This window comes from Leopardus geoffroyi, chromosome B3, assembly GCF_018350155.1.
Source record: "Leopardus geoffroyi isolate Oge1 chromosome B3, O.geoffroyi_Oge1_pat1.0, whole genome shotgun sequence".
In the NCBI taxonomy this organism is placed as follows: domain Eukaryota; kingdom Metazoa; phylum Chordata; class Mammalia; order Carnivora; family Felidae; genus Leopardus; species Leopardus geoffroyi.
In genome coordinates, this window is record NC_059337.1 from 39,465,817 (window position 1) to 39,490,135 (window position 24,319).

Consider the following 24,319-nt stretch of genomic DNA (forward strand, 5'->3'; position numbering starts at 1 on the left):
CCATGCCCAAGGCAACATTAAGTCTATACTTGATAAAATTCAGTTATTGATTTTCAATTCACTACCTACGGTTTCCTTCTCTTAAATAATTTTGTGAAAGATTTACTACCAATTTTGAGTAAAAGCCTCTTCCTGGGTCTGGTGACACTGTTATAAATGAAAACACAAAGACTACCTCCCTAATGTTTTTGGTGATACCTTTTCCAAGAAAAGCATAATTGCATTCTATGTCTAAAATCAAAGCTGAATTCATACAATGATGCCTCCAATTCAGTGTTTACTCTGTAATGCAAGGACCTATGCTCTTACTCATCAGAATCAAATATTCCATGGCTGCATCCAAAGCACTCAAAGGAAAAATGTAATCTGACAACATAAAGAATAGTCCCCCTATAACTGTTTATTAGAATGTGAATATATTCCAAATCAATAACTAAAAAATAAAATAAAGATAAAAATAAATCAAGTTACAGAGCATGCATAAAATACAAAGTAGCGATTTACAAATAGATAATAGTATCTTCATAACCAACCAATACACTAAAATAAATGGCTACAGAAGAAAACCAAAAAGACTGACCACAGCAATGCCTTCCGTGTGCCCCACACATCATAAGCACTGCAAAAGACTGATTAACTATGAAACATAGTAATCTATGCAAGCCCACACACATATATATTTTTGTATTTGGGGGATATTCCACCATCCTGAATAGTATCACTTCAGTTGACACAACTTTCAGAACACTGCAGAGTAAGTGCTTAATATTATCCACAAGAAAGGAAAACTCAGTATTAGTGTGCACATTTCTAAATGGGAAACTAGTTGCTCCATTGATTTCAATAATGTAGCGGGAAAAAGTATTTCAGGTTGGTATAATGCCTAAATACATTCTATTTAAACTCAAGGTACTACGTACTAAAAGAATACATGCCTTTAAGTGGTACCACTTGAGCAGAAATTAACCTCTCACTGTATTCCTAGACATACTGAAACCAGAAATTTAACTGGACTGTATTCCATAATATATTGCAAACTCAACATCAGCATTGTTAAAATAATTATCCATGCCTGCTGATAGATATGGTGATAAAACTACGTTGCGTTTCATTTACTGGAGGGTTTTAAGACAAAATTAACACTTCACAATTTGATACTAACAGCATTAAACCAGTTATTGCCTGAGCAATAAAAGGCCACATAACCTACTGCTGGGAAAACAGGTAGGCCCAGTGATGTGGGCTGCCTGATCACTGCAACAGAGGCATCTCAGATGGAACTCCACCAGTCTCTCGAGTTCCCAGCCTGGCAGGCAGTGTTGCTGAACATATGGCTCCATAACCACACTGCTACTGAAACCATAGAACAGTCTTTCATGTTTATTAAGATAATTCTTGTCCAGAAAAAAGTGTCCCCCCTCTCTAATCAACTTTGATGCTTACAAAAATTAAAAAACAAAATTTACTAAACTACTTAACCCTATTAAGGCATTTTAGAAATTGACTTCCAGAATAATGGAAAATTTTCAAGCTCTCAAAATCTTGCTGTGTTTATAGGGCAATTCTTAGATTTGTGGAAATATACACTGCATTGAGAGAAGAGTGTATGAATTATAAGCTGCTCATTATTCGCTGCTCTGTGGCAAAATGATAGCTTAAGGTCTTCTTAGTTTGATTTGATCAAGACCAATAGGTCTGAGCTTCAAGCGATCAAGTTCTATTATGTCCTACAGTGACAGGCTTCCATGATGAAAAGTAAACAATAACTGAGGAATCCAAACATTCAGTTTATTAAACTAAGGCTAGTGAAGCCATAGCATGAAAAAAAAGCTGCAGTCATTTGGGACAAGTGGATGATTTTATAAAGCTAAAATCAAAAGACTTAAGACATGAAAAAATTCATAAGTATGAGGAAGTAATAAAACACAAAGTGACCACAAGAATTACAAATATATTTAAATCTCAGACCTGGGAAATGGACTATACACAGCCTTCTAGGGGAGAAGAGAAACGCCTTATATGTTCTGACAGCACTGCACCTTTGGCTTGTTTTCAGTGGTTGGTGGAACATGAATAGGAACCACGTTGTTGCTTGGAGACATGTCATTTTCACGTCTGTCTGACATTTGCTTCTGGGAAACAATGCGGTAGATCTCTGAAAAAAGAAGAAAATCCAGCAATACTCACTGTGAATAGACTCATTAATAGTTGATATAAAAGTAAGTACACAGAGGTAGAAAATAGATTTGCAGAAAAAGACTGCAAACAAACTTGGCCAAAGAATGTATAAATTTAAGTTTTATTTTCAAATAGCCACTGATTAGAGTCAATCCATTATTTTAACAATTTCTCGAAGAGTAAGAAGAGAAAAACTGGTTTTCCCGTTCACCAGTCAATTAAATAAATCTTGTTTTAAAGAGATTACGTAGTTTATGGGCTTAGATGTAAATTAAGCCATGAGAGAAAAAAAAATAAATAATAAATATTAAACTATGAGAGTATTTTCAGTCTACCCTTATCAAGAAACCCTACATAGCATCACACTGTACCACAGAAAAATAAAAATAAATCTGCACTATGAGACACATTAGTATTTTTCTTGGCTGTGTAGGGAAGAACACAACTTCACCAACATGCCAAAATCCCAAGGACTCTTGGAAAGGAGGGAAAGATAATGTTTATCAGTGTCTCCTGAACTAAAGTTAAATTGTAATGAAGTAATTATTAACAAGCAACTTAAGATCTTATATGACACTTACCCAAACTGTTAAAAAAAAAAAAAAAGAAAGAAAGAAAGAAAGAAAGAAAGAAAGAAAAGAAAATCTGTGTCTATCTCTTCCACTAAACATTAAACTCTGTATAGACACTGTGTCTACCTTATTCATTTCTGTATCTCCAGCATATGGTATATAGTAGGGGCTTAACAATTTAATAAGTAACTTTTTGGTCCAATAAATGTTATGAAATTCCTCTACACCAAGTATCTTTAACTCATTTTATTCGGTCATATATTGCACTGCCTAAAAGTATTTCACTCTGACTAAATTATAAATTCCTTACAAACAGAGAATGTATCTTACTTATCTTTATTCTCTCAAGACAAAAACAAAAACCTCAAAAGGTAAGAGAATTCTAAAAATGGGACAAACTGACATGATCTATCTCCTATTATGATGCACTACGAAAGACACAGTGCATTCCTATGAAGGATACCTGTGTATTCCTGCCAAAAATGTTTAAAATGAATTTATCCTGAGAAAACAATTAGATAAATCCAGACTAAGGGACATCCCACAAGTAAACTGGCCAAGAGTCTTCAAAAACTTTGTTGTTATAAAGTACTTTAAAAGATGGGGATAAATGTTCTGCATCTGTAGTGTCCAATACAGTAGTCACATATTTAAATAAAATTTGGGGCACATGGGTGGTTCAGTCAGTTAAGCATCCGACTTTGGTTCAGATCATGATCTCATGGTTCATGAATTCGAGCCCCAAGTCTGGCTCTGTGCTGACAGCTAGGAACCTGTAAGCCTGCTTCAGATTCTGTGTCTCCCTCTCTCTCTACCCCACCCCCACTCGTTCTCTCTCTCTAATATTTTTAAAAAATTTTTTAATTGAATTAAACTTAAAAACGAATTTCTCAGTCCACTAGTCATATTTCAAGTGCTCAATAACAACCTGTGCCCAGTAGTTACTGTATTTAATAATGCCCCAGATAGAAAACAATTCCATCAATGTGCGACCTTTGACCAAAATGACATTTAAAATGTAAAAACCAAATCTATAAAGAACATTATTAGTATACTTGAAGAAACAGGAATATGAACTGCACATAAGCTAACACCATATCTCCCAAGCACAAGGCATTCTACATAGTCACAATACCATATACTATACTTGGCATTCTACATAATCAAAATACCATATACTCAAGGAATTATTCTACATAATCACAGTACCATATATTATATTCAAGAAATTTGTTACTTGAATATATCGTACTGATTATATAGAATGTCTTGTACTTAGAAGATAAAATGCTCCAGTATTTATTTACTTGTAAAGTGCCACAATGTCTACAATTTATTTTCCGAAGATTGAGCAAAGAGGAAAAAGAGTATATACACACATGTAGAAATAAGCCAAATGTGGTAAAGTGATTCAAGATGAAAGGTTTAAGGTTTTCACTGTATTATTTCTATAATACTTGAATATTTTTAAATTATAAAGTTATAGGGTAAAAAAGAGAAAAGTAGAATTATATTTTCAAAATGCTCCAAGACATGTCAACCAAATAGGAACATCATTTGATTGGATTCTAATTTGAACTGTAAAAAAAAAAAAAAAAATTGAAACAGAATATTGTAATATCGTTTGAATAAAGATGATAATAAGACATACTGCCAATTTTTTACTAGGTTTGCTATTTTGAGCTTAAGTCCTAATCTTTTAGATATACACATCATGAAATGTTTACAAATGAAATGATATAATATCTGGGATTGGTTTCAAAATAATAAGGGAGGGAAGAGGTGGAAGAAAGACTGGTCATGAACGGATGGCTGTTGGTGGCTACATGGGAATTCATGATACCGTCCTGATTTTGGTATATTGGAAACTTTCCATAACAAAAAGTTAAAGAGGAAGAAATGTGTTAAATGAGTAAGTTCCTCCAAACTAAGAACTAATTTCCCTAAAGTTGAAAAACAGCAAGCTGTAGTCAACTGAGTATGTAAACTAGCAAAAATGCTGACAGTTATAATGTACCTTTTCTTACTTTTTTGTGGGGAGGGAAAGGCACTAAAATTTGTGTTTCAGAAAGGTGACAGTGGTTCAAAGCTGAAGAAGGATCAAGGGAAAAACACTGCAATAAAGAAAGCCTACTGACTAGAATTAAAAAACAAAAACAGGATATGGAGTCTAATTCATTTAGATTCTTTTCATTGCAAAGAGACGGAACTGGAGTGTGTCAAGGGCAAAGGGAAAGACACTCATCCAATCAGGCTAGTGCCTAAGGAATAAAAACAATCATCAACTTACTATAAAACTACACTACTCATTCATTCTTTCTTTGTTTTCTCTTATCCCAAACTGGATGGCTCTTCTTTGTCAAGTGCAAATTATTAAATGGGACCCTCTACAAATTTTAACTTCTTTACAAGTCATTTGGAAGATTAAGTTAGAGGAACCAAAACAAAAAATCTTTTGCAGGCTCTTACATGAAAAGCAAACACTGTAAGAGAGGACAAGGCAGAGTTCTCAAAGAACATTAAGTTAAATATTAAAGAGGTCTCATTCCAAAGCAAGCAATTTGAGCAGTACTGTATAACTGGTCTGCAAGTACTACTGTACAGTTTTGTAAAAATGGATCAGGGCTACATTTGTTCCAGTCACCAAAAAGACATCCACTAATGAAAATGCCAAAGCAATCAATAGGAAAGTGTGCATCAAAAAAGTAAAAGAAATGGGCACTAAGATGCTACTCAAGTAATGTATTTAACATCTCCTGTGGCTGGGTGTGTCACTTAAAAGAAACCTTGATAAGAAAATAGGAAGCAGATACCTTCCACCTGGTATCTGATTAGAGGTTATTTAAGTGGAAACAGAAACAGGACTAATAACCTGCTAAACCAGATGCAAATATTTTCCTCTTTCAAGGGCATGTTCTCCTTTAGAACCAAATGTATGTGATACACCAATTCCTGTGCAGTCCCTTTTCAAGATGTCCAAAGGATAGGCAAGGTTAAAAAGAAAAGGAACTACTCTGTGTCGTTCTTGTATTAGGATCTCCCATAGATCTAAATAGAAAGATAAAATATTAATGTAACATAGTTTTAAATATAACCAGGTAAAGTTAAATTAAAAAGACACATGCTTGAGGCGCCTGGGTGGTTCAGTAGGTTGGGTGTCCAACTTTGGCTCAGGTCATGGTCCTGGTCCACAAGTTCGAGCCCCACATGGGGCTGTGTGCTGACAGCTCAGAGCCTGGAGCCTGCTTGGATTCTGTGTTTCCCTCTCTGCCCCTCCCTTGCTCACACTCTCTCTCTCTCTCAAAAATAAATAAACATAAATAAAAAAAAGGACACATATTTATTTCTATCCTAATGAAATTATGGAGCTAGTTGCCAAGTAAACTCTACCGAAGTTAAATGCAATTGTTCCAAATCAGGGAACAAAAAGAGTTAAAGTTCTCTGGGCTATCCAAAAATTGTGAAAATAACAGAAGCCTGAGTTGTTTCACTCACTATAGCCTTGGTCAGAATTTGTTAGGTCGTCTTCAAACCCACTGCTAACCATTAATTTTCTTGAACGTCAGAAAAGTGCTGATTTGATACAATGATGTATTTAAAAGGTTGCCACATGCCAAGAACAAAGATACTACACCTAATTAAATGATTCTCACTACTTTAACCATCTTTAATTAAAAAGATGACTTGGACTTACTAACTACTTGGAGAAACCTTGCAGTTATCACTTTAACCAAGTGATCAGAGTTAACATTACCAGTAATAAATACAACAAACCAATATCATGACCCTCTGATGGATGCACTAAGAGCACTTTTGTGGTGTTCCTGCTGAAAGTGCATAATCTGAGTTCAATTATGAGTGAACACGAGACAAACCCAAAATGAGGGATACTATAAAATAAATGGCCTGTACCCTTCAAAAAAATGTCAATAAACAAAAGAAAGCCTAAGGACCTTTTCCTGATTAGAGGAGATGAAAGAGCTAGGACAGCTGAATGCAATGCATGATGTGATCCCAGAATTTCTTGTGCTAATTAAGGACATAATTGGAACAACTGGAAAAATCTGCATAAGGTCTGCAGTTAAACACTGATGTGGATTACTACCTACCTCTCTGATTTTTTACAAGTGCACTATGGTTATGAGAGAGAACATTCTTGTCTTTAAGAAATACATACTGATACAAGAAAAAAAAATGCATACAGCAAGAGAAAGAATAAAGCAGATATGATAAAATACCAACATTTGGGAAACATGGGTGAAGGGTATCCGCAAATTCTTTGCACTATTACTGCAACTCTTCAGTCTGAAATTATCAAATTCAAAGTTGAAAGAAAAAATAAGAGTATGGAAAATATAAATTAAAAACATCCCTTAATAAACTTGAGGATGAAGGAAGAAAACTGCACTGCAATGCAAAGGCTAGGCAATCCATCAGGTTCACTCAAGTACTAGCTAACTACCTCTAAAAAATTCTATCAGTAAAATTGTCATGGAGTTACTGTCAAATCTGTGGATGTCAAAAATGCCATGAGTTTATTCTAAACAAGCAACACAATTAACTCTGGAGTATTAATGTAGATAAGTTTTCCAACATAATTAATTTTTCACCTTAAAAATGAAAAAAACTATTTTTTTCTTCCAGCAACATCAAAATACAATGTAAATTTTCCCTCAATGCTGTTAACATTCAAGGCAGAATTAAACCTAAGGAGATTACTGTGGTGTTTCCTGTTGTTTTTTTTTTCCCCCCCCTGTCTTCTCTTATTAATACTCCTACTGGTATAAAGCGAAGAAAAGTTTAGAACAAACATCCTAACACATGCAAAACAAGAGATGTCTGCTGCCATATGCAGTGACCTCCGATCCCACAGATTAATACTTAAGATTTATGGAGGAAGCTGAGAAAATAGTGAATATAGAGAGAAAAAATGGTAGTAAGTGAAAGTCTTGTTTGCTTTCAAGCAACATTAATCAAGCAATAACAAATGTTAAATCTAGAGTGAACTTTAAGAAAAATAGCCATATGTCCTTCATCTTTAAGGACAAAACAGTTCAATTTTAAGTATATATCATACTTACTGATTACTTAGCTCATGGATCATTAAATTTGAGTGGATCATTAAATTAAACGTTGCAAAATGACACATAAAATAGTGAACTGAAGATGGTCTCATTTTCACTTAGTATCAGAATAGGCTAGAAACTGAGATCAGAATGGGCTAGAATGCAGAGATGTGATGGGACATAAAAACTATTTCAACAAGGACTAAAAAAAGTGAGGTTTTCAGAGGCCTTAAGAGACTCACAGACCCTCAAAATGATTTAACTCACTCATTATTTAAGACACTGTGAATCTGAGGACCAGGGAGGTCCAGTGACTAGTTACACAGGGAGTGGGAACAAAGTGATAAAAAGTAAAAACCTGTAACTCCTGGGCCTAAATTTAGTACCCTACATATTGATTTAACAGAATCCACACAAGCGGTTGTAAGGAAAAGTGGGATTTGCAGACACACTGCATATTTAATCAATTCTTCCTTGCTTCTAACAGTCTGTAATGAAACTTGACACAAAGAAGATTCTAAAGGAAAGCTACTGTGGTCCAAAGACTATTTATCCAACCTTAGCACCAGTTCTGTTAGTTACTATTTTTCTGATAACAGAGAAGAATTCTAATAAGATAGGTATATAAATTACCAATATCTAGTTTATTTCTAATTAAGTTTATTTTCATGCTTTAACTGCTATTAGCTACTAATTCATCAAATGTCCACTCTGTACCAGGGATAGCTAAGTATTTTAACATGTATGAAGTCATGTACTCATTTTTGGAGTCTACAGATGTCTCAAGTGACAGTGTCTTCTCTGTGGGTTATAGAGACAAAAACCTTTAAGTCACAACATAACAGCCAAGTCAAATCACATCACAAGGTATTTATTTATAAATATAAGCCCTCTCTCAAAAAAACAAAAACAAAATTCCCCAAAATTTAAGGCCTAGAAATGATTAAGTAACCTGCCTAAGCTTACAGAGCCATTGGTAAGTGAAGGAGCCAGGACTAAAACCCAAGTAAGGCTTCCAAGTCCAAGCTCTTAAATTCTTGGGTTTATTCCCTACATATTTCCAATATAAAATAAGACATTTACAAGTTAAAATCTGTGAATCCCGGGGAGCCTGGGTGGCTCAATCAGTCAAGCACCTGACTTCAGCTCAGGTCATGATCTCAAGGTTCATGAGATCAAGCCCCACGTCGGGCTCTGTGCTGACAGCTCAGAGCCTGGAGCCTGCTTCAGACTCTGTGTCTCCCTCTCTCTCTGCCCCTCCCCCGCTCGCAGGCACCTGCATGCCTACTTTCTCCCTCTCAACAAAAAATTTGAAAAAATAATAATGTTAATATATAATTTTAAAGTACTTTAAAACAACCAAAATACTTACTACAGGATTAAGATTAAACCTGCTGATAAATTTGGTCATTCTAATAAAGTCAGAGTAAATGTAAGTCAACACAAATACAAGGCCTTCTTGAAATCCCTAAGGTTGATCTGTCTGCACATCTACATTCTAGAACAGCATGAACTTTGTTCTTGTCCCACTATGTATTTAAACTTTTCCATATGCAGTCACTTGCTGATTTTCTCCACAAGGTGACACCTTGCTTCTTCTACAACAGGAGAATTTTACTGTTTTTTCATCTAAATTTTTAAGAATGTATTTTTCCCAGGGCACCTAGGTGCATCAGTCAGTTAAGCATCTGACTTTGGCTCAGGTCACAATCTCGTGGTTTGTGGGTTCGGGCCCTGCGTCAGGCTCTGTGCTGACAGCTCAGAGCCTGGAGCCTGCTTCAATTCTGTGTCTCCTTCTTTCTCTGCCCCTCCCCTGCTCACGCTCAGTGTCTCTCTCTCTCCTAAAAATAAATATGTAAAAAATGTTAAAAAAAAAAAAAAGTATAGTTTTCCCTAGCTGCTTCTGTAACATATCAGAACCAAGCAAGATTTTCTTTACTGAATTTCAAAGGGCATTTATAGCTTTCCATAGCCAAGATTTCAGGTTATTTATTTATTGATTTATTTGACAGAGAGAGAGAGAGCGAGCATGCACACGCCCATGTGCACAGGAACATGTGCATATGAGTGGGGGAGGGGCAGAGAAAGAGGCAGAGAGAGAGAATCCCAAGCAGACGCCTCACTGTCAGTGCTGAGTCTGACTCAGGGCTCAAACTCATGAACCATAAGATCATGACCTGAGCCGAAATCAAAGAGTCCAACCTTTAACTGACTGAACCACCCAGGTGCCCCTCCATAGCCATGATTTCAATATTCATCTTATGAAAATTTAAGGATTACTTTAACTGTTACTTTGTGCTTGTGACCACAAAGTACAGAATATCTGGAATGAAGTAATAACAGAAGTGAACAAATTATTTTCAAAGTACTTTTCCCAATATAAACCAAATGAATTAGGATTAAAGCTCAGCAAGCAAGGGTTAACTAATTTTGTACTCTAAACAGTTCTTGCTATAGCAGCTCTTAAATGAGTCATTCTTAGATAGTGTGATATATAGTTTTCTAATTTGTTTACATTCATAAAACTTCCAATTCCCACTAGTGTACTGTAAAAATTCAAGTCTTACCTGTCAGAATTGTCTGAAAAGCAGCTTCTACATTTGTAGAGTCTAGAGCAGAAGTCTCAATGAATGACAAACCATTCTTTTCTGGGGGGGGGGGGGGGGGCAAGGAGTGGGGAGAGAGAAAAACTTCAGTCTTGTCAAATTTTACACAAGAGATGTAATACATTCAAACTTCAAAAAGGAAATAATAAAATTTTGTAAAACCCAAGACCTCCCCAACCCCTTAAGTCGTAAGGACACCATTCTACTTTACTTTAGCAGATTAAAATAACAGTGAGAAATTCTCACTGGCTCCTTAATTAAAATAAATACTTGTTATATCTATCTACTACCAATGAATGGCAATGAGTGACACTACTCAAAAGGTAGTAAACTTATCAAATACTCCATTATTTCCATCCCTTACTGTCCTTCTCCCCATCAACCACATAATTATGATATAAACATGGATAGGTATGTATTTATTCACTTAAAATTCTGGAACTATATTATTTGAAATAAAGCTTCTTGCCTGGAAAACTGAAAAACTATTACAAAAACCTTTATTCACAGCGTAATCACTGGGAAACAGTCACAACCTTCACTAGCCAAGAGTGAATAATGCTGCCTTCCGATAGGCTGTCCCTACTGGAACAGAAGAAACCGGCAGATCCTCCACTAAAGCCAGAAAAGTTATAACTCCTACTAAACAGCCGCATTCTCTATCGGTCCTTGACACTCCCTGGGCCACTACTTTTCACACCCATATAGAGCAGCTTTGGTAAAACACAGACATAATAGAAAAAAAACAAGAAGCATAAAATAAACTGACAGGTATCATCTATTGCTTCCAGGGTCAGGAAAAAAAAATCGGATTTATATTCAACTTTTGGCAGCAAAACTCAAAATACAATGTTTTAATGACTCAAGGTTAAGCAAAAGAGCCATACAGTCATCATTAACTTTCAGAACAACAATCCTTGCTGAGCACTGATGTTTGCTTTCCTGAAACTATTGTAAGCGATTACCCACACTGGAAAAGTTTCAAAACTGCAAGACATAACAGTAAGAAATACAGAATCATTATTATATCGTGAAATTCATATCACTAACCTGCAAAAGCTCTTGCTTCATCTGTAGGTACTGCCCTGAGATGACGCAAATCACTCTTATTGCCCACAAGCATGATAACAATGTTACTATCAGCATGATCTCTCAGTTCTTTCAGCCATCGTTCTACATTTTCATATGTGAGATGTTTAGCAATGTCATAAACCAATAAGGCACCTACAGCTCCACGATAGTATCTGAAAACAAAAACATGTATTTAACTATTAGAAAAAAACTGCAAGACGGAAGGGAACACCGTGAAGAACTAAATTTGTGGATTATATATTTTTAAAAGGACATTTATAAATAAATTTCAAAATCCTTATACTAGAATTCTTAAAAGAAGAAAAAAAAACAAAACAAAAAAAACCAGTTATCTTTTCCAATACCAAAAGTCAGCTAATTCAGTCTATTTCTCAGAACTTAAAAACTATGAGACTTACGCTGATGTTATAGCTCGGTATCGCTCTTGCCCTGCTGTGTCCCATATCTGTGCCTTGATTGTTTTCCCATCAACCTGGATGCTTCTTGTTGCAAACTCTACTCCAATGGTGCTCTTGCTTTCGAGATTAAACTCATTTCGAGTAAATCGAGACAAGAGATTACTCTTTCCAACACCAGAATCTCCAATAAGGACAACTGATTAAAAAGACAAAGAACTTAGTGTCAGATAAATGAGGCAGGCATATTCAAAATAACACCATGCTTTAAAGCAAAAAAGAGCATCAGATATTTTAAAACAAATGGGGGCGGGGGAGAGGGCAAAAGCCCATATTCCTGACCTGTTACCAATCAATAAAACCAATTTATTCTTTTTAACCTATTTCTACCTACATAATAACTTGCACACATCATCTGCTTAGCACAGATACAGTATCCTGCCTTACACATGCAATTTTTAATCATAAGTCTGCTAGGCATTGATTAATTACCATCAATGTGATACCAACCTTACTATTATAGGAGGTAGTAACTTGAAAGATAAATCCTACACCAAATAAACAATTTGTGATATTAAAGTGTATCATACAGGAAAGCAACAAAGGATGTTAGTAGAAAGGAGGGAAAGAATGAAAGTGTTCTAATTTCATCAAAGACTAGGTGTGATCTCAGGACTCACACCCAGGCAAAATGAAACACATTTACCATATGAGGCATGAGGTTTATATACTCTGCCACCCAGATTACAGAACTACAAAGAATTTTTCATAGTTGCATTTATCACATGGGCCAGAAGCTAGAGACCCCTACAAATACAGACACTCCAATTAAGTTTAACAGGGGCCCTAGGAAGCTAAGAATTCTTGACTTCCTCTGAGTAAAAGCCAAAGCAATGGGGGCACACACTTACTCTTATGACTTAAGAATTTTTTAAAAACAAGTTTGGTTTAGATGAATTTATTTCCTATGATCACTAAAGGAGACAGTTTATTTACTAACTAAATATATGGAGATTTTTTTTTTCACCCAAGGCAATGTTATACTTAAGAATTTCATAAAAAGGGGGCACCTGGGTGGCTCAGTCAGTTAAGTGTCTGACTCTTGATTCGGCTTAGGCCATGATCTTATGGTTCGTGAGTTCGAGCCCTGCATCTGGCTCTGCGCTAAGAGCGCAGAGCCTGCTTGAGATTCTGTCTCCCCCTCTCTCTCTCTGCCCCTCCCCTCCTCCTGCTCTCTCACTCTCTCAAAATAAATAAATAAACTTACAAAAAAAATTTTTTTCATAAATAATAAAACAGGCAGTTAACCTGTTTTAAAGCATTTAAGAACAAAACACATTCACAGGTTTACAGAACATTAACTGAAAATTTTTACAAAGGAAAAAAACGTTATCAGCATTTCAAAAAAAACACTTATTTCTACTGTTGACTAGTAATGCTTCTTCTTACTACGTAACTGATTTAGTCACCAGGACTAGAAAATCAAACATGAGAGAATAACACCAAGGAATAAGACCATATCTTCCTAAAGAGACTGAGATTGGGGGGCAGAGGAGTAGAGAGAGGGAGGTAAAAACTGTGAGAACTCACTGCACTCTGGTCAGAGGGCAAAGAGAGTCTATTATGCATTCCTTCCTTGCCACAAGAAGGGATATAAGCTGGCCTCTGGACAGTCTTGGATGGAGTACATTATCAAATGCGTATCTTTCTGACTTCCTCTATTAGCTGATTCAGCAAGAAATCATGCAGGTGGCAATAACTCCATGCAGTACAACCGGTAATTTCTAGCTATATAGTCAATTAGAGATGTCAAAGGTATTGTGACAAACACAGATATTATAGCAAACGCTCTAATTTCTAACACCAGGAAAGATGTTAAGGTCATGAACGTAACATATAAAAACAATGCACTTCCAGTTTTATAGGATGGCTGGTTATGTTAGTTTCCAAGGTGCACCTTTCTGGAGATGAGGTCAAATCCAGTTTCAGCGGTGTACTCTACCCTATTAATTGGATACACTCAGTGTTGCCTCTTAGGGCAAGAGACCTAATGTTCTGCTGAGGAAACTCTTTCAATCATTTCTGGCCCCTCACTAGCACAGAGGTGTAAAAGCCTCACTTGAGGTGGGAATAAGGAAGAAGGGAAAAACCAAAAAGTTAAAACATTTCTACTTTTATAGACACTCAGATGTCAATCAGTAATTCAGGAGCCAGCTTAAAGCCAAAGAGCAAGACATCTAGCATGACAAAACTAGACAAAAGCATGACAAAGCCTTCGGAAAATTAAATACATAACTCGCTCAAAGAGCACCTTCTCCCTCCCACAAAACCTCTAGAACTTTCAAATTTTGGTTTCTTCCCTTTTGACCGCCATGTTAACTAATGATTATACTCATTATCTCCCCACCTCAGCATAAAGACAGTAAAGGCATTTTCCCCCTCAATGTAACCAATTCATTTTAACATTATAAAAAATTGCACTCTTATCTAAAAATAATTCAAGACTCATGAAGAATGCTTTATACAGTATAAAATAATTACCTCCGCTAGACATGGACAGAGTTGCCAGATTTAAAAGACTAACAACTTGTTAAAGGATTATATCTTGAATGACACCAGAAGATATTGGTTCTGTAATAACAGCACTGCCAAGAAGTGCTGAGAGATGACAAAATAAGGAAAGCTGGTTCTATTCAGTTACCAAATGAAAAATCAAACCAAGAAGAGTTACATATAAGGTCACTAAGAAAATAAACAAATCAGAATGGATTACATTACCTGAACAACCTAAGAGAATTTACAGGCTATGACTGAAAAAAATTAACCAAAAATAAGTAAATTAATTAATTCATGGACTCAGTTTCTAATCAAAATAGCTTCTCTCATTAGGATGACAATATTTAATTGCTTTTTAAAAACGTGAACTATATGATCACATCCTATAGTTCAAAGAAAGGAATCTGCAGTGACTTACCTGTTTTCCTTAACTAGTACCTTAGGTAAAAGTATGTATGTGTGTATAATAATATAAACATAAATAACAGCATCTGTATATTAGAGACCTATAACATTTCTAAAATAACCTAGTGATATTTATTACCACTTGGTCAACCTCACCTGCTGAATTTTAAGTATCATTATAATACCTAATATTAAGTTTGGTTCATAATATATCAAATATTAGGCTAAATGCCATAAAAGCAGAATATACATATTAATTATCCATTATTTAATAAAAAGCTCCACCTCTTCAACCACATTTAGTTTTACACACTCTTGCAAACTAATGTACTAGACTAAGATTTAATTGGAAAAATCAATCACTGTGCATCAGATCTAAATGTTATCATCTAAAATGATTAACTGATAATTTTCATTCTGATTTTTATAAATAAACTTGGGAGACTTTTCTACTCTTTCAGCTATATTCATGGTGCTACTTCACTGAAAGAGTCTTGAAAATAAAATGCATTCAATAAGTCAATAAGGCTTTAGTCTAGACAAGTTTTCCAGATTCAGCAGATTGTGAGTTGCTCAACCAAAAGTTGTGAAAGAAAAACTACCAAGATGCAAGACAGCAAAGTTCCTATGATCTTTTCCACTGACAATCAGCTGATGGTTAATTACTACTGACCTTCAACTAGATTGAAAAGAAAATGATGTATCTAAATATTTGCAAAAAATGTGACTTTGAATTGGTGTCTTCAACACCAATAGGAACCATGATTGATGCTCACTTATGTGTCCCACAGGCCATAACCACATTGTATATAAATACCTGTACAATTAAATAAAGCTTTTAAAGTAAAATGTCAAGTTTTAAACAGTAAAATAACCCCCCCACACACACCCAAAGTCTCATTGTTGAACTTAACTAATGTTCAAGAACGAATACGTAATGTAGAGTAACTGCCCTGCTCTCCCCAATTTACATTCCCATTTGGACCACTACATGGTTTACTAATCAAAATATCCCTTCATTTTCAATTGGTCAGAGTTACAAACTTCTATTTCCCTCAAATATTAAGTGTGCTATGTATGCGATCTTCCAAGTGGAGAGCTGTAGCTCATCTTGGTGAATAATCTCTGTAGAATGATACCATTTTAAAGTGATATTGTTGCTTTGCTTTAAAATATAATTGTATAAATAAAAAAATTGGCTAAATAATCAGCACTAAAGTTTTTTTTTAAATGACTCATATCCTGTAAGAGCTTTAAAAAAAAGTGGAAATTCTTCTCAGCAAAATTTTTAAACACCCTATCTTAAACAGCAAAATGTACAAAAACGTACAACAAAATGAAAACATAACCCATGGAAACATAAAATACTTATAAAAAAAAAAAAAAAAGAACTTTTAAAGAGAGAGACAAACAGGGGAGAGGAACAGAGGGAGAGAATCTTAAGCAGGCTCCACACTGAGCGTGAAACCTTGAAGCGGGACCCAGTCCCACAACCCTGGGATCATGACCTGCGCCAAAATCAAGGGTTGGACACTCAACCAACTGGGCCATCCAGGCACCTCAAATTCCTACTTTTCAGTTTCTTTAGTAATACTTAAATGCTCTTATAAAGAGTTAAGGTTCAAAAAGCTGACAAGAACCACAGTAACTTTCTTCACATTATTATCACTTACTGAGTCCTCATAACCAGTCTCATTGAATTCTGGAAAGAGTCCTGAGAGGTAGGTATTATTTCCTTTTTATAGAGGAGGGAACTGATGTTCAAAGGTCACAAAGCAAATTTAGGACCTGAATCAGAATTTGAATCCAGGCCTGTAAGCCCTATACTCTCAATCACTGTTAACAAGAATGGTCTAATCTCAAAATTAAGTTAAAATCTCTTAAACCAATCCAGGATACTTAATATTCTTAGTGAAAAAAAAAAAAAAAAAAAATGGCTTCTATAAACAACACTCAAGCTCCAAAACAAACAGGAGAAATACTGTGTTGTTAGTCTATCTTGTTCTAAATTCATCACTTTAAAGGTACCTAGCTGCCTACCACCTTGTACCTTAAGAAATAAACCTGATAATGACTAAACACTAGTCTCTAAGGTCTCACCTACCTAAGTAATTTCACTTGACCTTAGATGCCTTCAGCTAACAGTATGCTAACATTTCCTTTTTGTATTTGTAAAATGCATTAAGTACTCTCTTCTCCGTTAATGACTTTCCCACCATGGGGTAGTGAGGGTGAACACTGAATGCAGTCACCCTATATAACAGAATATTCTGGCCCAGGAGTTAGCAGTGATAAGATTTGCAAAGTATTGGTAAAGCAAAGAAAGGTTTCCGGCTCCCTTTAGTCAATCATTCTTAGCACCCAATGGCAAGGTCAGAAACAATCACCATGCTTAACACTCTTTTTAAACTCCACCCTCCACTGTAAAGCTTTAATAGCAATGGCTTCTTCCTCCCTGGTAATGATCTTTGTTCAGCATACTACTTGATGGCTGCCCTAATTCAGAGGCAGAGAAAGAGCATCTGAGTGAGAACGCATTCAATGAACAAAAATAAAGCATTTACAGTTGTGTTTCTCATTGAAAACCGTACCCTTTAGTTTTGTTGATTAAAAAAAACCAACAAACTACTGGGATTCTTTCTGGACTAACCAATAAGCAATTCTTTCCATCCACTCCCACCCTCCAATATGTTTTGTCCAAGGGCACTACATGTTTCCCTATCTTGTACTACATACTTAATTTCACCAAAGAGCACACAACTTCCCCCTAGTCCCCACCTTTTGGGAAAGGTATGTGGCCAACTAAGACTCTTCCCTTCCTGTTCTAAAAACACCAAAAGGTTGGATCCTCCCAGTGTTGCAGCAGGAAGCAACCAGTCCATAGTGATAAAGCAAGCTAGTATTTGTGCAGCGCACAACCTTTCCTGCTCAGGAACTGGGCCTTCAGGTCTGGCAAGGATAACAGCCACCACCCATCCGCAACCCCTTCTCGCTAGCAGACTCTAGAGTTATCCCGGGCTGGCTGCCGCTGGGTAGGGAGGGTAGGAGGAAAAATGCCTAGATGGGAAGTCACAACAGTCTGCCGGGTCACTGCGACAAGTGCGCGCGTGGGTGATGGACAATCCCTCTTGCCCTACCCCCCACCCTCGGGGTCGCACAGGAGACGTCGGAGAGCTCTAGATTATTTGGGGAGGAAAGGCAGAGAAAGAGCTACCGATCCCGGGGGCAGTTGCGAGAAGGTTACTGACCACGAGACCTGTGGGGCGGGTGGGGGTGGGGGTGGGGGCCCCTGGTCCGTTCAGATTTTAACGAGGGCCTGGCCCAGGGATGGTAGAAAACTGCTCAGAGAGGCTTCGGTCCGAGGGGAGGGGCTGAGAGGAGACGCAGAGGAGAGGCTCGCTCGAGGGGAAAAGGGGGGCAGATTAGAAAAAGACCTGTAGTGGGAGTCTGCGCCGAAAGAAAGGTGAGCGAGGGGAAGGGCCGGTCAGACGGGCTCGGGAAAGGAGCGAGCCGAGAAGGGTGTATACTGAGCGGGAGGGGCGCCAAACCCGAAAAGATAGATGGTGGGAGGGGCGGCCCCCTTCAAGGGGCCACCGAACCGGGGAAAGGAAGACGATTGGGGAGAAAGCTGCCTGCCACGAGAAGGACACAGGGTGAGGGGCGCTGAGGATAGTGAAGGCCTAAGGGGAGGTCGCTAAGAGCCCGGCGTGTGCGGAGGGCTCCCCGTCTGAAGGGAGAAGGACTGAGTTGGGACACCGCAGAACAAATCGCACAGAGAGGAAGGGCTGAGGAAGGCCGATTTCAGGGCAGGGGCAGCCCGCACGCGGGTCCCCGGGAGTGTCTCGGGCCCCCGAACGGGGGACTCGGTGAAGAGAGTGGGAGAGCCCATGGCCTCACCTTTGAAGAGATAGTCGTACTCGTCGTCGCGGGTGCCCATTGCGCGGCCGAGGAGCGAAGGGGCGGGAGCAGCAGTGGTATCGGTGGGACCAGGGGGCGTCGCTGCAGGGGTAACCCGAACGCCGAGCTTCAGCTGCCGGACAGGGTAAAGAACCCCTCCCTGCCGCTACGCCACTTCCGGCAGGCCCCAGCCCCTAAGGGGAAGTACTTCCGGGAGGTGGCGCTCCGCCCCTGTGCCCAGGAAGGGCGGTGCGCGGGAGCTTTGCGTCCGTCTTCAAATTCTGCCCCCTCCAAGACGCTTAGAGGGGAAACTGAGCTCTGGACTCCCAGCTCCTAGCGGCAGCTTGCCACCCTTTTAATGGCCTCTCCCTCATTCCTCGCGCCGCCATGCGGGGAAGCGGGGTGTTGGGAAGAGCTTTAGCCCCGCTTGTTCGTGGTAGGTTTGTAGATGGGGGCGGGGTTGTGTAAGAATTAGAGAGCCCAAGGCGGCCCTTCTTCTGTGGCGGTTCCATGGTGTAATGGTTAGCACTCTGGACTCTGAATCCAGCGATCCGAGTTCAAATCTCGGTGGAACCTGCGCTGTTCTTCTTTTTCCTGACCACGTTTTTACTTCATTTACCTATTCACCAACTGATTGTTTTATAATTGCGGTATATATGGCCTTGAACTATTGAACTAAGTAGGGAAAGAATTTCTCTAAACATAATCTTTGCCTACGAGAGCTCACAAATTTCCCCCCTTCGTTTCTGTAGTCACTGTCACCTGCGTGTCTCCTAAGGAGACTGTTCACTTCGCCTTCTTTTTAACTTGGGCTTTTCTGCCTCAAAGCTTACTTCCAAAGCTTCAATGCAACTCGATTCCTTTTGCTAGAATTTCAACCTCCAACTTCATTCAAGGACAGGAGCTTTTCCCTCCTTTTCTCTGGAAATCTCAAACTATCTCCAGATGTCATTTAGAGAACTTCGCCCACCCTCCTCATCAAGATTCATCAAGAACTTCTTGAGCCGTATTTGTCATCCTCTAAGCTAAACCCGTTTACATAATTATTTCATTAAACAAGCAGAGACGAGAGTGGCAATTTTCATTTTAGCAGAAATGTGGATACTAAGACTTAAGTGACTTCCCAAAGATCGTGCAGCAGGGCCTCCCTGTATTTGGTAAGAGCTTTGTTATTACCAAACGTTTTTCCCCGTTTGCTGCCATACCCCCTACCACCTATATGCAAACTTTCAATTTAGACTTTGGGGCGAGGATACCTGTGGTGAGCAGAATAATGGCTCCCTGAAGATGTCCACTTCCCAATTCCTGGAAACTGTGAATAGGTTAAATTACATGGCAAAGGGAAATGAAGGTTATAGATGGAATTAAAATTGCAAATCAACTGACTTCAAAATAGGAAGAGCCTACATTCTCCAGGTGAGCCCAATTTGTAACGGGGATCCTTACAAGTGGAAAAGTGATGTGGTGTGAGAAGAGCTCAATCAGCCCTTGTGGCTTTGAAGATGGAAGAAGGGGACCAGGAGCCTAGAAATTTACAGGCTTCTAGAAGATGGAAAAGGGAAGGAAATGGATTCTTCCCCATGGCCCCCAGATGGAATACAGCCTTGCAAACATCTTAATTTTAGCCCAATGAGACCACCATGCAGAATTCTGACCCACAGAACTATAATAAATTTGTGTTGTTTGAAGTCATCAAGTTTGTGGTAATTTGTTACAACAGCAATAAGAAACTTATCCAGTGTCATTTTTAGTGCTTTCTGTGATAGTATAAGCAATAGAAGGTTTATCTAAGGTCTAGATACTGCCTTGTGCAAAGGTAAGTATTATCCACATTGGGGGAAATGCACAATATTCTCAAGCAGCTAAATATTACATGTACCACAGATTATAAGACACAGTCCTAGCTCTACTCAGATGAGTAAATAAAAGGGGCCCAAGAAAAGGGGGATATCAATAACTAGGCAGTTGTGAAGATGTCATTAATGAGAGTTGTGGTGATAAGTGCCACAGTTCAGAGAGACTGAGATAATTAGGAAGGATTCCCTGGAGGAACTAGCATTGACCCCCTGAAGAAAAAAAGCAAGGAAGGAAACTCATTTTGAACAGTGGAGGAAATCAGATGCTAAAAAACATGTTGAGCAAGGCCATTAATGCCAGAAGAATAATTATGAACTTTTCCGCTTAAGCTATTGTTTCTCAGAGTGTAGTCCTGGGAAGGTCAATAGTGTTACTTAGAAGAAGGATGGCATGGCCAAATAAATTGAGAAGAATTACACAGCCTCCTCCACTTTAGAAGTTCCCTTAGCACAGTGGCATTTTAAAGTCTAGGTATTTCACTCTGAAGAAAGCTTTTTTTAACTGTGTTAACCACAGAATTTCCCAGATTCACCAAGACCACAGACCTCTTTTTCCATGGAACACCTGTTAGCATCCCTCTGAACTCTTTGGGGGGATTCATAAAAGATTTGTGGACAGAGGGATTATTGAAGTCAACCTGGTCTTAGGAAAAGTAAGGTGTCTGTGGACTGCAGGATTGGGGTAAAGAAAGGGGTGTGAGGGGGCGCCTGGGTGTCTCAGTCAGTTAAGCATCCGACTTTGCTCAGGTCATGGTCTCACGGGTCGTGATTTCGAGCCCTGAGCCCCGCATCGGGCTCTGTGCTGACAGCTTGGAGCCTGGAGCCTGTTTTGGATTCTGTGTCTCCCTCTCTCTCTAACCCTCCCCTGCTTGCTTCCTCTCTCTCTAATAAATAATAAACATTAAAAATTTTAAAAAAAGAGGTGTATCAGAAGGTTATTGCAATTAACCAGACACAAACCAATAGAAATGGAGTACATCTATTAGAATAGAGAAGAAAGAAAAACCAAAGGCTGTTATGGAAAAAACAGTGAATGGATCCCATGGACAAAGAAGAGAGGGTTTTATGTTCGTGTTTTGTTTTGTTTTTTGCAGGAGGGGTAGTAATTGCTTGATGTGTCTGTTTTAATCGCTCAAGAAATATAGGAATTTAATGTAAATGACTTAAATAATACGGAAATATAAAGTAAATCTTTTTTTTTTTAAGGATTCTATTTTTAAATAATCTCTACACCCGACATGGGGCTCAAACGTACAACCCCAAGATCAAGAGTCACATGCTCTGCCAACTGAGCCAGCCAGGCACCCCCAGAAATATGGAGCAAACCTTTTAGGGCCTCCTCCACTTCAATAATTCCTCCAACCCCAGAGATAACTGCTACATTTTTTTTTTTTTTTTTTTAGTATATATAAAATTAGGTTACGTGTACTGTTTTCCATCTTGGAAACTCTTTTCTTTCTTTCTTTCTTTCTTTCTTTCTTTCTTTCTTTCTTTCTTTCTTTCTTTCTTTCTTTCTTTTTCCAGTCCATATAGATTTAACTCATGTGCTATATAGTTTTTACTTAGCAAGGATATACCATAGTTGGTACAACCATTCCTATTCTCTTACCAGTGGATATAGCAGATATTGAAGGTTCACTAAATTAAAACCTATTCCTAGGGGCACCTGGGTGGCTCAGTAGGTTAAGCGGCCGACTTCGGCTCAGGTCATGATCTCGCAGTCTGTGAGTTTGAGCCCTGCGTTGGGCTCTGTGCTGACAGCTCAGAGCCTGGAGCCTGTTCCAGATTCTGTGTCTCCCTCTCTCTGACCCTCCCCTGTTCATGCTCTGTCTCTCCCTGTTTCAAAAATAAATAAATGTTAAAAAAAAAAAATTAAAAAAAAAAAAAACCTATTCCTAAACCATTTCTTCCTTGCCTACTTCCCTAGAGACTAGGAAGTCAAATATTTATTTTCCCAGCTACTTTGCAATATTTTATACACTAGTATAAAAATATACTAACAGGGTGCCTGGGTGGCTGAGTCACTTAAGCGTCTGACTCTTGATTTCGGCACAGGTTGTGATCTCACAGTTTGTGAGTTTGAGCCCCACATCAGACTCTGTGCTGGCAGTGGGTGGCCTGCTTTGGATTCTCTCTCTGCCCCTCCCCTGCTTGCTCTCTCTCTCAAAATAAATTTTTAAAAAAATAAAAAACTTTGGGGTGAGTGGGTGGCTCAGTTGGTTAAGCATCTCACTTCGGCTCAGGTCATGGTCTCACAGTTCGTGAGTTCGAGTCCCACATCGAGCTCTGTGCTGATAGCTCAGAGCCTGGAGCCTGCTTCAGATTCTGTGTCTCCCTCTCTGTTCCTCCCCCTCTCACTCTCTCCTCTCTCTCAAAAATCAGTGAACATAAAAAAATTAAAAAATAAGAAACTTAAAAAAAAAATACTAGCATGACTTTTAATTTTTGTCCATCTGGTTTGCTTAGTAATTTTCACTTCTCTGATAACCAGTTAGTGTAAATATTTTCTCCTATATATATTAGCCATTTATCTTTCTTCTGTGAATTGTCTGTCAATATCCTTTTCTTGGGTTATCTTTTCATATTGATGTGGAGGATCTCTTTATATATACTTACCTTTTAATCCTTTGCATGTTACATATGGCACAAATATTTTCTTCAAATCTATCACCTGACTTTTAATTTCATTAGTGATGCTTTTTTTCCGTATGCCTCTTTTATGGCTCAGGGTATTACATGGTGCATAAGAAGGCTTCTCCACACCAAGATTATTTTTAAAAAATCTTTCCTTCAAATATTTTTAGAATTTTTTTCTCCATCCAGCTTTCACTTATATTGTGGATGATGTGACATAAGACTCTACATGAATTCTTTCCAAATGGATAGCCAATTGTTTCAACATCATTGATTTGAACAGTCCATCTTTTCCTACTGATTCGAAATGCCTAGTTTATTATAAATGACGCTCCCACATACACATGAGTCTGTTCTTGAATCTTCACACCATACCTCTGGCAACTACAGAGGAACACTGCTCATGTGTCCCTTCAAGAGAGCCTGTTGTGAGATGTGTTGTTGGCTGACAGTCTCTAGCTGCCACACCTCCAAGATCTACTGTGATGTTTCCACTGAAACCACGCTCCCTCTGGACTGTTCCCAATGACTGAGCATGGCAGGGGTACTAGAGATAGAACAGTTCTGTCTAAAATGAGGCTCTTCTAATGGGCAGTCTTTGGAGCTCGAGATTGGCCTGGCTGAGATTTTCTTAGAATTGTATTATAGTCTGCGGCTCTTCCTACCCAATCCTCCTTTCTTCCCTCTCTCCTTGCATGGGTATTAGACCTAAATTGTGGTTTGAAGGCCCTACTTCTCCCCTGTGTCTTTCACAGACATTTCTCCCAAATGAATCTCTTACACATCTTTTTTTTTTTAATGTTTATTTATTTTTGAAAGAGAGAGAGTGAGAACAGGGGAGGGGCAGAGAGAGGGAGAGAAAGAGTCTCCGCACTGTCAGCGCGGGGCCCGATGAGGAGCTGGAACTCACCAGGTGTGAGATCATGACCTGAACTGAAACCAAGAGTCAGACTCTTAACCGACCGAGCCACCCAGGCGCCCCAAATCTCTTACACTTCTAATTCCAGAGGACCTGACCTGATACAGTCCAATAAGTCAAGTTTTCTATTCCTATGCCAATAT

The 24,319-nt window shown here is 38.3% G+C and overlaps 1 protein-coding gene and 1 non-coding gene across 2 annotated transcripts; one reads left to right on the top strand and one right to left on the bottom strand.

The window, feature by feature from the left end:
* Window positions 1-380: 380 nt before the first annotated feature.
* RAB11A (RAB11A, member RAS oncogene family) lies at window positions 381-18,957 on the bottom strand. Its single transcript, XM_045449385.1, has 5 exons — window positions 18,768-18,957; window positions 11,913-12,108; window positions 11,473-11,666; window positions 10,384-10,464; window positions 381-2,155 (listed from the first exon to the last, which is right to left on the bottom strand). Exons 1-5 carry the CDS (start codon window positions 18,805-18,807, stop codon window positions 2,016-2,018), a joined length of 651 nt encoding a protein of 216 aa, XP_045305341.1. The 5' UTR covers window positions 18,808-18,957; the 3' UTR covers window positions 381-2,015.
* A 314-nt stretch (window positions 18,958-19,271) lies between these two features.
* TRNAQ-CUG lies at window positions 19,272-19,343 on the top strand. Its single transcript has one exon. It is a non-coding gene; the product is annotated as a tRNA-Gln (tRNA).
* The last annotated feature ends 4,976 nt before the right edge of the window (window positions 19,344-24,319 follow it).